General features: G+C 49.4%; 1 protein-coding gene across 1 annotated transcript; it reads right to left on the bottom strand.

The window, feature by feature from the left end:
* Positions 1-3912: 3912 nt before the first annotated feature.
* FJX1 (four-jointed box kinase 1) lies at positions 3913-6121 on the bottom strand. The gene has a single exon (XM_042958346.1). The coding sequence runs from the start codon at positions 6119-6121 to the stop codon at positions 4820-4822; it is 1302 nt and encodes a 433-aa protein (XP_042814280.1). The 3' UTR covers positions 3913-4819.
* Between the last annotated feature and the right edge of the window lie 9701 nt (positions 6122-15822).

Below are 15822 nucleotides of genomic sequence, written 5' to 3'. Positions count from 1 at the left end.
CTCCGGAGTCTTAGAGCTGGAAAGGACTTTGCCCATCATTGTCTAACTCAGTGTTTTGCAGTGTGGAGTCTGTGCTTCACTGGTGAGGTATGAAATCAGTTTAGAGGGTCACAGCTAGCACTGGAAAGTAAAGAAGGAGGCGATAGAATAAAATTGAATATTAAAAGCCTTTTGCATATACTGTTTTGAGAAACTTTTGTTTCAGTTGTCTGTGTGTGTGTGTGTGTGTGTGTGTGTGTACACATGTCGGTTCACACTGTAAAGTGTGTGCCTTACTATGAGTTCTGGTCAAAAAAATGAGAAAGTCGCCAATGTAATCGCTTTCTGTTCCAGGTTAGATGCCTGGAGCCAGAGCGGGTAAATGACTTTCTCAAGTACCGCCTGTCAGAAGTAGTCCAGATCTCTTGACTCCCAAGATCCTTAACATTCGACTCTGATGATGGAAGAATACTAGTAGGTGGGTGTCAACGCTTGCCCTGTGGCTTCCATACCGCGGCAGCTGACATTCTAGTCCCCTTTTGGAGCAATTCCTGTGCTTCTGGGTCGGCTGGACTCCCCTTTCTCCTCCACTAATTCTGCCAACCTTACGCCATACAGCATCTGACGCTCTGCGAGGTGGAGTGGGTGTGTAGAGGGACAAACGTCAGCGGCCAGGCGTGGATAATCCACGACTGTTGGGTAGCTCGGAAGGTGCAAAATTCCACCCCTGACTGCAGCCTGGAGCTGATGAGCCACTCGAGAAACAGAATCACAGCCTCCCTGCGAAAAAGAGGGGGTGCCTGTGACCACTCACTTAGAAGGCATTCTCAGAAAGGAGACAACCAGCTGACAACTGTGGGCTTTAGGTAATTCCTGCCAGACTCATGCACTCTGGCTGGTCTTCCCGAGCTGAAATAGAAGCATGCAGAAAGTGTTCTATGACTGCAAAGACACAGCAGGATTATGAAAGAGGATCCTGCCCGGGATTCAAAGTGCCTCTGGTTTGGACTTAGAATGATCACCCTCATCAAGAAACAAACACTTGTAACGCATTTACTATGTGCCAGGTATTGTTCTGAGAATATTATAAATATTTACTCATTTAATCCACATAGTCAACCTTTAGGCCTTGGTGGACTCTCCTAGTTGCACAAGGTTGAGAAGCTTGGAGATGTGTTAAAATAATGTTTTTCTTCCTGATCCGAAGACAGGAGGGTGAGTACTGTTATTGGTGTAGAAACCATGTCACTGACGAAGTGAATTAATCAATAGCCAAATCCAGGGAGAAAAGGTCAACTGCCTACTTTCTCTTGGCCGAAGGAATCGGGGGAGGATTGTTCTTGCGAAGATTCATCACTTTCTGATGCTTTCCAGAAGTGGTGATAGATCTGCGACAAGCCATTTATTTAAAAAAAAAAAAATTACCTTCATATATTTGTAGGATAGCTGCTTTGGTTGTGAGGCATCTGCTTGGGTCCAGAAAACACCCCCTCAAGCCCATGTAGAGATCAAACCTGTGCCCTGGGCCTCATCCGGTGCTTTGCATGGTGCTGGGAGAGGGTCCTCAATACTGTGTTGAATTCATTTATTATCACACTTCAAAAACTGAAAACTGACTTTGGAAACTGCTAGATTTGGCTTTGATGATGAAAATTAGTAGAAGTTTACTGAAGTTGTAAGAAGGGCAAAGGTTTTTTTTTTTTTTAAGATTTATTTTTAAAAAAATTTTTTTTAACGTTTATTTATTTTTGAGACAGAGAGAGACAGAGCATGAACGGGGGAGGGTCAAAGAGAGGGAGACACAGAATCTGAAAGAGGCTCCAGGCTCTGAGCTGTCAGCACAGAGCCCGACACGGGGCTCGAACTCATGGAACGCGAGATCATGACCTGAGCTGAAGTTGGCTGCTTAACTGACTGAGCCACCCAGGCGCCCCAAGAGGTTTTTTTAAAGATGAAAAGGAAGTGAGGGTTTTTTTTTTTTAAGTACCTATTACATGCCCTTATGTTTTATAGGTTAACATTAAATCCCACAATACTCTGATGGAATCTCCATTTCATAGATGAGGGAACTAAGTTAAATGATTTGCTGAAAGTAAATAGGTGAGGGGCAGGATTCAGGATACAGTTTGCCTGCAGAATCCATTACTCTTTCCACATCACGCTGTAGCCCGAAAGTTAAAATTTTTTTTTCGTCATCTGAAAAATGATTTGGCCCTAGCACTATTCACTGACCACGGCAATCTTTAATTGATCTTTCCATGCCATAGCCTACCGATTATCCACGAGGAATGGCAACAGTTAAGGCCTGTTCCCTGTAATTAAGCCTTGGTTCCCTTACCAACTCCACTGTGTAATTACACTTACTTCTCGAACAGGCAGATATGGTTCACTAAAGAATCTGAGAACAGCCATTTAAATGATGCTTAGTTTCTTGCTCTGGTTTGGTCAAGTCTGGGCTTGGGCACATAAAGAATGCTGCTGACCCCGAACTCACCAATGCTGATGCTACGTGGGAGTCGGGGTGTATTTCCTGCGTATTCTGAACTTCTTCCTGCTCATCGTTTTCCTCAATGAACATGTCGAGTAAAAATGCAGGTTGCTAAATATTTATCCTTTTCTTGGAGCAGCCTGGGCTGACTTAGGCAGCAAGTCTCATATAGTTATTAATCATCAGAAATGGAAAATGTTTCTTTTTGAAAGGTATAATTATCAGAGGTCTCACACGAACAAGATCTTGAAAAGAAGATAGTATTTGCCATCATCAGTACATTCTGTGGCTGGACTAATGAAAAAATTTGGCTTATCCCACAAAGTTTATGGACTTTTTTTTTCAGCTGAAATAAGATTTGGCTTAGCATAAGGCACTAAAAGGGTAAGGATGATATTAAATAGTGAAGTTACGCAGGGCTGTGTTGTAATGTGGAGTGAGAAGGGGAACCCACAGAGATTCAATTATCTTCAGGAGTCTAGAAAACCCTAGGCTTACAAATGCACACCAAATAAACCAACTATTAAAGTAAACAAAAGTTGCTTGGAGTTAAAAGTCATTAAATAAAAATGAGATGACAAGCAAGGTCACTTGGACCCAGAGATCGAATGAAATGTCAAGATTAAACACCGGAGGGTTTAAAACAAACACAAACCAACCCCCCCTCTCCTCTTCCCTCATGGGTCAAAAAGGAGCTTAAGACAACCCAAAAATATTTTCTGAGTTTGAAGTCCCCAAAAAGCAAGGATTCAAAGGTCACATACAAAGTACCGCCCACTTTCTTGGTCTCACCATGGCTATTCTGAGGGGACTGTGCAATTAGTACCTGGGGGGAAAAAAACTCTTAAGAGAGTTGGAGAGGTCCAGATGTTGGAGATTATGACCTCCTGGATAAAATGGAATTTAACGAAAAGAGTTCATTTATGACTTTCTCTCCCTATTTGCAGTATGTGTTCAGCTTATTATCTGTACATATTGTGATGCGCAGCAATTACAATGCTGAAAATAATGGGCAACACGTGTCCACTGTAGTTAAGTTTAAAAGGGGGGGCATTTGTCACATTTTAGTCTGCACATCTGGTTCTACAATATTTGCCAACTGATTAATATAGAAATATATTGCAGTGAAAATCCTTTCACATTAAAGTTTTATTTGCCAGGAAGTAGAATTCTTTCCTTTCCTCTCTCTCCCCCACATTTTATGCTGAACTCTGAAATTTCCAGCGCTAGGGTTCATCTGAGCAAACAGGACAGAGAATCTGCTCTTGTCTTTGTTTAATTCTCCAAGTTCTGATAGTGACAATTGGGATATATATGCATCCTTTGTTTTGTAAAGCACATCCACAAGGGAGAAACCCTAAGGCTTATTCTAAAAAGCTGGTAGGGCATCAGATATCTCCCACACTTAAAACCACATAAATTAAATTCTAAATTTTAAACTCCCTTTTATTGAAATATAAGTCTGTTTAGCATATTTACAACACTTTATGCACATATATACACAGAAGGCAAATTCTGTCAAATAAAAAAGTTTTTCTTAATAAAAAATTAAAATAAAAACAAAGTAAAGTGCATGAAATTCATTTTCTTCTGGTGAACATCATCATTGTCAAAATTTTGGTCGATGGGGAGGGGGGAGGAAGAAGAAATTCATTACTTGACTCAGCGCATACAGCTGGTCCTGTATTTGTAGCCCTTAGGCCAAAATGACAAGTGGTAAGGAACAAGTCAGACTCATTGTCAGGGTCTGTAGGACCCCCACCCCGGTTCCGAAGGTCCTGCTCTCTTTGTCCTATCGGGAGCCTTCCCCCAGCTCCTAACAGTGATCTCACCATCACGGTGCTGGAACAAAGGCGGAACACAGGAAGGGGGCTCCACCAGCCAATGTCACAGCCCAGCTCTGGGGCCACCAGCGCAGCGTTTGGTAGGAAATGCAGGATTAGCTCAACGGCTCAAACAGAAGTTTTCCTTTTTCGGAAGGGGAATGCGGGGGCCAAGGAACGGGATGCATCTCCCACGGAGACGGCCACCCGGGGGCCAAACTCCGCAGCCCGTTTCTTCGGATCCAAACTCAGTGCTGGCACAGGGTAGAATCCTTTCAGAGGCTGGGCGGAAGGAATGGTTCACTTCTTCCCCCGGTGAGTTCGTCCTCCCAGAACTTTGAAAGGAAACAGCAGGAGACGGAGAGAAAGGGGCAGGTGGGTGAAGCTGAAGTTTTAGCCTCCCTCCCGCTCCGGCCACTGGCTGGGCGTTGGCCGGCTGGTCCCCCGCGGCGGCCGAAGCGACGGCCCTTCCCCCATCAGCCATTCCTCAGCCAGGGGTCTCTCTCTCTCTCTCTTCCTCCAGGGTACGCTAAGTCCCCGGTCGGCGGCCGTACTTGGCCTTACAGTGCAAAATGTGCTTGGCGAGGAAGTCGAGGCGGCGCTGCAGCAGCTGAGCGTGGGGGTCGGCGAGCGCGGCCAGCTCGGGGAAGCGAGGCTCGTGGCGCTGGTAGAGGCGCAGCAGCCGGGCGGCCGCGTCCTGGCCGCGGTGCAGCTCCAGGACGCGCCGCGCAGTCCGCTCGCGGAACACGCACACCGACTGCAGCAGCGGCTCGTTATATTTGTCCCACATGCCCGCCACCCGGTAGCCGTGCACCAAGCCCGCCTCGTTGTCCAGAAAGACCAGCGCCCCGCCGGGGCCGCGGTGCAGGTTGCTGGTGGCGCGCTGCATGACGCGCGGGTCCCACTGCAGGCTGAAGAGGTTGCTGACGAGCCGGTCGAAGTTGGCCGTCAGATAGTCAAAAAGGATCAAGTCGGTCCACTGCACCAGGTCCACCAGCTCCGCCTGGCTGCGGTTGGCCAGCTCGCCCCCGGCGGCACGCAGGGGCCGCAGCTGGCCGTCCTCCGAGCGCCAGGGCGCGGGCACCACCACGTCCGTGAGGTTGGGCAGCCAGCGCGTCAGGCTCACCACGCTGCCCTCCGTCCAGTGTGCGGCACGAAGCTCCTCCTGCACCTGCGCCCACTGCGCGCCGCGAGCCTCCACCCGGGCCAGTGCCAGCGGCGGCACGTGGCGCTGGAGGCCCAGCAGGCGCGCCAGGTAGTAGGACAGGGCCTCGCCCTGTATCTGCTCGGGGTTGATGCCGTAGCGCACGCAGGCGCGGGTGCCGTCGGAAAAGCGGGCCAGCCGGTTGGAGCTGCGCCCGCAGCCGCCGCGCTCCAGGGCCACCACCCGGGCGCCGCGCGCCGCCTCCAGCCACGCCGCCGCCTGCGACTCCGAGAAGCCGCGGGGCACCTGCTCCTCCAGGCCGCGGCTCCAGAAGACGCCCCCGTGCACCACGGCGCGCCCCTCCGGCCCGAGCCGCCGGGCTGGCACGTGTCGCTCGCGCTCGCCCGGGGGCTGCCGGGGCGGGCCGTCCGCGCCGGCCGCCAAGGTGAGCAGCGCCCGGAAAGTTTTCAGGGAGCCGCCGCGGGCGTCCCGCGCCAGGGGCGGGGGCAGGGGGAAGCGAGGCGCGGGCCCCGGGCCGCCGCTCCGGGCCGGGCGCCGCGGGAGTCGGTCTTCGGGCGGCTGGGTGCGCGGCGGCAGGAGCCCGCCCCACAGCGCCAGCAGCGAGCCCAGCGCCAGCAGCCAGAGCCCCGCGGCGGCGGCGGCGGCGTCCCGCATCCTCCTGCCCATGCTCCCCCGGCCGTGCTGGGGCCGCCGCCGCTTCAAGCCGAGCCCGGGCGCCCGGGTCCCGGCGGCGAGGCGGGCCCGGCAGCGTGCTGGCTCCGGGGCTCCGGGCGCCTCAGCCCCATCGCGGCAGCGGGGCTCTGCCTGGCGCTCCGCCCCGCGCTGGGAACTCGCCTCGCCGCCGCTTCCCAGCTGCTTTTGTATTTCGCTGTGAGACCCTCGGGCGGGCGCGATTCACAGGCGCCCGGACCACGTGGGAGCGAGGGGGATCCCCCTCCCCCTCCGCGGCCGCGGCTCCCCGCCCCCCACTCCCCCGCCCCCTTCCCCTCCTCTTCCCCTTAAAGCGGCGATGGCTCTTTCCGAGCGGGAGAGGCGGCCCCACTTCGGTCGGGGACTTAGCGGCCTGGAGGAAGCCGGGCTGGCGGCGCCCGCGCGGGGGCGTCGGAGGGGGCGGCACCGAGCTGGAGTGGCGCGGGGTAGGAGGGCCGCGGCTCGGTCCCTGGTTGGAGAGGTCGCCGGGTCCCCGCGCCGGGGCAGCGCCGGCCTCCTGCAAAGTTCAGACTGACCCCTGCCGCGCTCTGGGCGCCGCCTGGCGAGTGTTGGGGCGGGTCCCTTCGCCTGCTCGCTTTCCGACGGTGTGATTCACCCTGCCTTTATGTAAATCCCTGGGAATCTCTCCGAGCCACGGAGGATGTGACTCCAGCCCGGTTAGAGGAACCGTCTGTAGCAAACAACTTTGAACCGACCCCCCTTTCCGACTGTGCTTACCGCGGCGGGCCGCTGCGGGCGTGTGCGCTTTGACGTTGGCGATTCCGTCTTTCCCGTGGGACTCACGGGGGCATTAAACCTGGCTGTGCAAGTAATAGAACACCCAGGGCAGCTCCTAGCCTTTCGTTCATCGATTCAACAAAGCGTCGGTCTCAGGGCAGTAAAACCCACAGATTCTCCCCGTGTTCGAGGAGCTGACGTTCCTGGGAGAGGTTCAGGTTGCTAAGAGAGCATTGTGTAACCCAGGATCCGACCTAGTGCAGGAGGTAGAGGTGCCAGGGACACACACACACACACTCTCTCTCTCTAAAGAAATGATACAGTTTTGCCCACGAGGAAACTGAGGCAGGGAGAAGGCTTGCTCAATATGCTAGACTTAGCAAGTGCACAAACTAAAATTCAAACTTGGGCCTTCTGGCGGCGTGCCACCTGATTTTCCCTTCATCAAGAAGCTCATTACTTTATCAAGTTGCCAGCATCTTCATTTTTTTTTTTTTAAATCGTTGTCATTTAGCCAGTTACTTTCGTCTCCAAAAGTGACTTTCAATTCGAATGAAAAAGAATCCTGATATTACATTTGACTTGCTGGTTTAATGGCTTAAGGGAAAAATAAATGATTGGGGAGGGGGTGGAAGAGAAAAAACCCAAAACAATGACATAACAGACCACATTGTCTTCCAGCCGCCTCTGGGTTCAAGCCACCAGGAAGGCTCTTGGATAAGAATTGACTTTCCCCCTTCCCTCTCTGCAGGAGCATGTCCCAGAAACAAAACAGGTAAGACACAAGATGGGGGTGGGGTGGGGGTGAAGGTGGAATCCACCTCCTGAAAGCAGGGGTTTGACATGTTTTCTTGCATGTGTTTCTTTTCTCTCTTTATCCTCCTTCAGGTGCACATGGGGGTTTTTGACTTTATGAGCTCATCAGCTGGCACTGATTATATTTTATTCTCCAAAGAATGAATGTTTAGAGTTACAGGGCAGACGCCCTCATGTTTGTGGCTGAACAGAGGCATCAACAGACCGTATCTGGAGCCTTCTAGTGCTTACCCTATATGCCCTCAAGTGTTTCCATATTGGCTGAAGTGTGGAGTCTTTGTTGAATCTGTTCCACACCACACAGCTATATCGTGCCTTTTTATAGATCTTATCTGATGATGCGCTGACTGTGGCTCCCATATGTATGCATCAAAACATATTAATTCAGTAAAAGATAGTTTCTGCTCTGTGTATGCTCTGTACCTTCTGTTTCCCTAAAGGGCAGGGACTAATGTTTCTTGACAACCATTTATTTTTCTTACCACCTAATATAATATATTACACCAAATAGATGCTCAGTAAATTGAATTTGATTTTTTGTCTTTTGGTTTAACTTCTGAGAATTTTTTTTTTTTTTTTTTAAACGCGATGCTTTCAGCTTGGGTAAACTGTAAGCAAGATCTCCACCTTGTGGGCACAAGTGGAATATCATCTGTGTATGCATGTTTCACAGGATAATTCATTATTTCAGTTAAATTCTGAGAATATTAGGCGGCTACCACAGTCCGTGACATGTCCTAGGTGCTATGAGGAAATGAAAAGTAGTCGGCGTCTTTGTCTTTTTAGCTGTTAACAAAAACTATAGAGAACTGCCAGGGATAGTTCACTGTAAACTATGAGGCAAGGAGTCCCTCTTGTTTGTTTCAGGGCTGCCTGGCACCGTGCCTGGCACTTAGTGGGTGTTCAATACGATTTGGTGAATAAGTCATTGGAATGTTAATGAGACTAAGTTTCGGCAAGTGGCATGTTGGTTTTTTAATTTTTATTTTTTTTTTTACTTTTTTTTTTTAACGTTTATTTATTTTTGAGACAGAGAGACACAGAGCATGAACGGGGGAGGGTCAGAGAGAGGGAGACACAGAATCCGAAACAGGCTCCAGGCTCTGAGCTGTCAGCCCAGAGCCCGACGCGGGGCTCGAACTCACGGACCGCGAGATCACGACCTGAGCCGAAGTCGGCCGCTTAACTCACTGAGCCACCCAGGCGCCCCAGTTTTTAAATTTTTTTAATAAAATCTGTGTGCTACTAAAAGGTACAAAATAAGAACTTTCACTCAGTTTAAAAGGGAAAAAATATTGGTGAAGGCTCCACATAATGTAGGAAGAGGAAGCACGTGGCTTTCCTTCAGGGAGAGCTGGCCTCCAACCCAGCAACTCCACATCCCGGAATCTTTCAGTCATGTTCCTGGTACTGACGAAGAAAACTGGGCCTTAAAGAGGTTGGCTAAGCTCTTACCCCTAGGAAGATGGGCTGACCTTATCCTAGCCCTTTGCCCGTAGCTACAGGACTGAACGCACCTCATACCACAATGGGATGCGCTAACAGAAACGAACAAGTGCAATGAAATGCAGAGTTCCGTAAAACCAAAGGAATAAGCCAAAATGAAAACGCAAGCCCCCAATGGAATGCAGTTTTAAAATGGTCTTTGATGATTTTAGAGAGTATTTAAACACACCCCTGTGTTTTTAGCTGTGAGATGACCACACTCCCTCCTGCCTTTACTTCCCAGTCCAAGGACACTCCTCTCCCCCGCTCCTGGCCAAGTCACTGTGGCTCAGACTGTGGGATAGCACAGTCTGACACTTGCTTGCGGATAAAGGAAGGTGCTGCTCATCTGTCCCTATGAACCTATTTTCACCTTGAAAACTTTCTTAATATTCCTCGGAGCTTCTCCCTGAGCCTTGACTTCCAGTTGCTTCAAATTTTTCCATAGTTCTGTTTGAAGAATGATGTGGCTCATTTAACAGTGCCTCCTGGGGAAGAGGGTGGGGGTGGAGTGGAGGGTTGGAAGCAGGGCTGGAGGCTTGGAGTTGGAACGCTTCCCAAGTCTGGCATTTCCACATTCTGGCTGTTTCCTTTCTGGCCAGTTATTTCCCTTCTATGAGTTTAGATTTCCACATCTGAGAAATGAGGGTAATAAATCCTACCTACCTCACGCAGTTGTTAGGACGTGCGAGCGAGATATTAATAATCACCACAAAGCTGGCGGCAAACACCGAGTGCTTATTATGGGCTTGGCACGGGGCTAAGCCCCGCACACGTGTTATCTGCTTTAACCTTTCCAGCAAATATGATTGTCCCCCTTTTACAGATGGGAATGCTGAAGCCTAGCCAATGACTAGCCTGAAGCCATATAGTAAGTAAAGGGCAGGGCTGAGATTCTAGAATGATGGAGGACAAACCCTTTGCAAAAAAAAAAAAAAAAAAAAAAAAAAAAAAATTATTGCATTAAATCCAAGTAGACTCAACTCAGATTACATTTTGCTTTGAAATGTTCTCTGGGGTTGCTGCTAAGTGAAACGGTTAAGAGACCAAATCCTCAAGCCAAATTGGGTTTAAAACTTCCCAGGCATGTAACCTTAAGTTACTTGACCTCGCTGTGCCTCAGTGTATTCATTTGTAAAGTGCGGTTGTACGAGTATTGTTGGTGTTACTAATACCTAATGGTAACAATTATGTAACATCTGATGATTAACACTACTTATCGGTAACAAACCTTGTAGGTCATTGTGAGGATTAAATTAGCTCCTGTATTTAAAATGCTTAAAAGACTATCTGAGTTCATTCTTCTAGTATTTGTGTGACTATGTGTGAGTTTATTAGCTCTGTGACCCTGGGCAGCTTTCTAACCTCTCTGGGCCATGGTTTTATTTGGGTCTGCCTTTCCCCCATTCTCTGTCCCGTAGGGTACCGTATTTTTCTGCTTGAGGATCACTTTCCCTTCCTTGGCATGTGTCTATTGGGTCTTGAGCTCAAGAATTGCTTAACTGATCCCGTCCTCACATACCTGGCTGCCAGGGGCAGGTATTTACACACCTTGTTCCAGGTAAATCCTGCTGGATAGCTACAAGGAGGTCAGGAAATGTAGTAGACTTTGCAACTAATCTGTCTGCCTGAATGAGTCCTGCTTTTAAGAATATACCGTGTTTCTGGAAAGAAAGTCAAAATTGACATAAACCCGTAATTTATGGTGAGAATAGCATTTTTATGAACCTCTTTATTCCCTTTTTGACCTGCTTTTGAAAAAGATTCCTGTAGCCACTGGTGTTAGAAACTAGCATCTAAAGGTTAGTGCTCTGGCGAATTAATTTAGCAAGTTTTAAAGCCGTTGCCGAGACGAACCTGTCAGATAGCGTCATACTCTAGTTACAGGGTGTGGTGATAAAAATACCAGGCTGGGCATTTGGGGACAGGAGTTTTTTTTTTCTCTGCTATAATTTAGTTCAACTGCAATTTTGTCTTCAAGTGGCGAAGGCCAAGAACTGGGCAGTAAGTGATGGGCCATCTGTTTTTCTCTCCTCATTAACGCCTGTGTTGGGAGCTTTGGTTGGTTCTCTTCAGCTTTCTCTTTTGTCCTTCTTCCCGGGCAGCTCCCCATTCTCCTCCCTGCGCCTGGGGCTGGAAGAGAAGCTGAGCCCTGGTTGGGCTAAGCCAGTCATGGTGTTTTCAATCCCCTTGCCCGCGTTAGGTGTAGGCATAGGCTTGTGACGCCATTCTGGCCAGTGAGACCTGGAAGACCCCAGAGATGTTTCCGGAAAAGGTATCCATATTATGGCAAAAAGACACGGAAAAGGTGTGGCCCCTTTTCTCTGTGGTTCAGGTGAGCTGTGAGGGCTGGAATAGGACAGTCACTGTATAACTGCAAAGGGAGCTAAGAGGACACAGTGAGGCGGGCAGAGCAGAAGGAAGGAGCCTGGGTCCTTGGTAATGTCATCAAGCCCTCAAATTAATCCGCCCTGAAGCCACCTTTCCTCTGGACTTCTTGCGTGGTTGAACGCTCTCCAAATTGGGGCTTTTTGCTGTTTGCAGACCAGTGATTCCTAGATGATACCATCTCTCACAGAGGAGCTTACAAACCAGAGAGGAGCCAACACGTAAATAGGTCTCTCCCATCACAACTGTGCTCCTGGGCAGGCAGCGAAGTGAAGTCTTTAGGCACATGTGCCCTGCAGCCGGGTCCAGTCTTGCATTTGCTAGTTGTGCCATCTTGGGAAGGTCACTTAACCTCTCTGAGCCCATTAACTTATCTGAAAAGTGGAGATGATAACTGTGCCTGCCTCGTAACATTATTGTGTGGATGAAATGCACATTAAGCACTTAGTAAGTTGCTCAGTAAATATTATTGATTGCTCTAGCAATTATGGAAATATAAGCTATATGGGAACACGGAGGAGGGAGCAACAGATTCTGTCTACCAGGAAAGGCCAGGAAGGCTCCACCAAGGAGGCAGATGTTAAGCTGAGTCTGGAAGGGTAAGTGGGGGTTTGCAGGTCAGGCTTCGGGGAGAAGGGCATTCAGGCGAGCAGAGGGAACAACATGAGAGCTCAGCAGCCATGTGCCCACGGGCAGATTACCACATCCTTCAGGAGCTCAATTTCCTCATCCTTAAAAGCACTTGAGTATGTGGGATTAGCTTAATCCGCTTTTGATAAAAGAAACAATTCTCAGGCCCCCTCCCTAGTTTGGGAAGCCCCGGGTCAGAGATCTTCTACAGCCCCTTCGTCACCCATCTAGGACTGTTTCCCTGCACCCTGAAGACATTCACTCAACAAACATTTCCCACTAAAGGGGGTGGCGCTCCCCAGCTTTGTTGATTTCTTTGTTCATTGCCACCCAGAGCTTTATCCGGTGCGCAATTAGCAATGCTGTCCCCGCTCAGCTTCCTTGGGAGCCCTGCACATCTCATCAGTCAGATAGATGCTGAAGCTTAATTAAGCTTGTAAAGCTTTCTGATTTTCTCAGATGAAAGGTGGCCCATAAGTACCAGGTTTTATTTTGGTGGCTCCTGCCAAGGGTTATTATAAATAGGGCTTCGTGTGCACTGGCTGAGCTCTTAGGTTGATAATGTGTCAAGACCAATCGAGGCTTCTGCAAGTGGAGATATTATCATAATGGTTCCATCATATGCAGTGGGTGTTAATGGAAGGGGCTGTGGAAAAAAAAAGAAAAAAACGTGGTGCAGGCAGCACACCCGGGATAGAGGTGGCTGCCAGTGAAATATCGGCTGCTCATGGGATCTCCATCATAATCATTAGCTATATTAGCCTTGGAGCCATTCCTCTGCCGTCTCTTTTAGACCAGACTCAAACTCAAATAAAAAATGGATGCTTTAACTCCAAATGAAAATATATTCCTTTGCTGCTTTTTAAAATCCATTTACATTAAAATGATGGCCAGCAGGTAAGTAATTCATAACCGGGGGCTCCCTGCAGTGCGGACGAGTGTCATCAGAACTGGTGAGCAGCCTAAGTGGGAAAGCAAGAGACCTGCAGACCCGGGAAGGTCATGGCCAGTGGGACTGAATAGGGGCTGGAAGGGGTAGCTAACAGGCACTCGCTAGTGGGGAGGAGTGAATGGAGAGATAGCTTCAAGTCTCAACAATGAGATGGGGGGAAGCCGGCTAGAAGGTCTTCAGTAGCACAGCCCTGGTTATGAGTGTGCCAGCTTCCTGGGCCCCAGGTTGCATCGCCTAAAACCAGTCTTCCGCATCCCATAGGCAGACGGTCAATAACATCTGGGGATGATGATGATGGCGACGGTGAAGATAGCGGCCGTCGTGTGGTGCCTTGTTGTTGGTTGAACCGCCTCCGCTCTTTTGAAATTCAGTTAATCTTTATCCAGGTTCCTATTCCACGGTTTGGGAGGGTACAGAGACTTTCCCTCTATTTCTGAGGGTCCCTGGGGCTTTGTTCCTCAAGCTTGTCCCTCTGCACCTGCTTCCTGCGTTCCTATTTGTTGCCGTGGCCCCAGCATAAGTTAACGTGGCTGTCAAGTTCGGTGTCTTCATGACTCCTCCTCCACCAAATCCACTTGGACCGAAGGTATGAGTTTAGGGACTTTACCGAAGATCTTCGGGGCTTCCCAGACTTGAGCGGGGAGGGTGTCTCCTCACTGTGCAAGGCCTGCGTCCATCTAGCCTCCCTTTCCCGTCCTCTGTCTCCTCCTCTGCCCTTGGTGGAGAAACAGGCAGACTTCCCCCTTACTCCGCGTAACACGGGGCTACTCCCACTCAGGCCTCCTCAGGACCTCAGGTTCTATCTCAGGCCAACAAACTGTCAAAGTTTTTCTTGTGATCAAACTGGGAAGAGGATACCGGTGGACACAGATACCAACAGGGGGCTTCCTACACGCAAGGCGGTGTGCTGAGAGCTTTGCATGCACTTAATCTTTAAAACCCACCCCATCCTGCCCCGGAGTTGTTATTCCCCCATTTCACTGATGGGAAAACTGGAGCGTTGTGACAAGTAACACTTGGCCCAGGAGGCTTCCGCTAAGTGACACAAGAGGAATTCCAACTGTGGTCTGCCGAAAGAGCAAAGATACGTTAACCGCAATAGCACGTGGCCTCCTGGGGCTGAGAAACACCCTGGTGAGTCAGCAGAGGGACCTCTTGCTAGGGAGTCATCTCTTCCTCGGTACTGGCACATTGTCTTCCCCCAAGCATCGGAAACAGGTGCTTACTTAGATCTCTCCTGTGTTGCATGATTGAGCCCATCTACTACCGGGAGATATAGTGTGGACTGGAAAGTTCCGTGTGATTAATGTTGTATCAGGTGGGATAAGAATGGCTGGAAAAAAAGTGGGCTGACCTAACTGTCTCGGGGAGGGCGCCACTGCTCTGATTCTGGTCTCAGGGCCAGAATCGCCTGAGCATCGCACACAAGAATGCCCACTGTAATCTCTCCTCTGATTTCTCCCCTCCCCGAGAGCCAGCTCTGAGATGAGCAGGCCTCTGTGGGGCCGGTCATGTTTGTTACACACCATACACCGCGACGTGCTTTTGAACATCTCTGGTTCCTTTTCCTTTCAACTGAGGAAAAAAGGAAGCAAGAAACCTCAGAGGCCGTTTCTTGCCTGCCTGAGTTTAAAGAATGGCTGCATTTTAGGGACAATATGGGCCTAAGGAATAGCGGGAGAGGGCTGAGGGTTAATGACAGTGATATATTTATATAACCCTTTGCAGTCTTGCTGAGTACTCTCCCGTGCCAGTCTGTTGGATTTTTATACCATCCTGCTAGGGAGCAGGAGGGGGCAGGCGTGAGTGACTGTTCGATGTGCTGAAGGAGGAAGCTGAGCTTCATTGCGTTGTGTGATGAGCACAAGGTGAACAGCTAGTTCCTGGTGACCTGGAACTTGAACGCACTTCACCTGACTTCCGCCTCAGAGCTTTCCCATAGTATTCCCTCTTTGCTCAGTTGTGTTCACACCTGCAGCCTCTGTCACTATTCTGGTTTTCCACATGGTTACAGGTTTATGTTACATGTATATTACAATGTCCACTAAAGCTCCTCGCTCCGGTAAGGAGGGAGGAAAAAAGAGCCCAGGGACAATTCCTAAAGAGCTAACATATTTAAAAACTCCTCTCCCAATCAGTGGTGATGTCTATTTCTCCTGCTGGCATCTATGACAGAGAGGAGGAGGGAAAGAACAATCAAGAGAGTTAGGGGAAAAGAGAGGGATTATTGTAAAATCTTTTTCTTGGCTTGGCTCTTTCTGTTGGTTAAATAACCAGAGCATAAACAGGAGCTTTAACCTGAGGGAGTCAGAGGGAGGAAGTGGGAGAAATCACCAATCATTGGATTATTTTCTAAGTGACTTTTTGGGGGTTGGGGATGGGGGGGATCATAAAACAACCCAAAGTTGGCAAGGAAGAAATAGTAAGAAACAAAAATCTTTCTCTTTGTTCTCTGCTCCTGTGTAGGATACCCTTGCTCACACAGGGCAAAACCAAGCCAACAGACTAAAGCAGGTCTTTTCCCACGGAGGGGATCATTAGTCTGGCAGCTCTGAGTGCCCCTTAAGATCAGCAAGGGAGCTGGACCACAAAGAAGTCCTCCTGCCTTGGTTTTCTCATGTGTAAGATGGGACATGAGTGCTTGCTTGCTTTTTGGGAGGTCTGGGAG

The sequence above is a fragment of the Panthera tigris genome, chromosome D1 (genome assembly GCF_018350195.1).
Source record: "Panthera tigris isolate Pti1 chromosome D1, P.tigris_Pti1_mat1.1, whole genome shotgun sequence".
NCBI classification, from domain to species: domain Eukaryota; kingdom Metazoa; phylum Chordata; class Mammalia; order Carnivora; family Felidae; genus Panthera; species Panthera tigris.
This window is presented reverse-complemented; position numbering and strand designations above follow the sequence as displayed.

Excerpts from the sequence above, each read along its gene's own strand:
- FJX1 (XM_042958346.1), bottom strand. The coding sequence starts at position 6,121 with ATGGGCAGGAGGATGCGGGACGCCGCCGCCGCCGCCGCGGGGCTCTGG.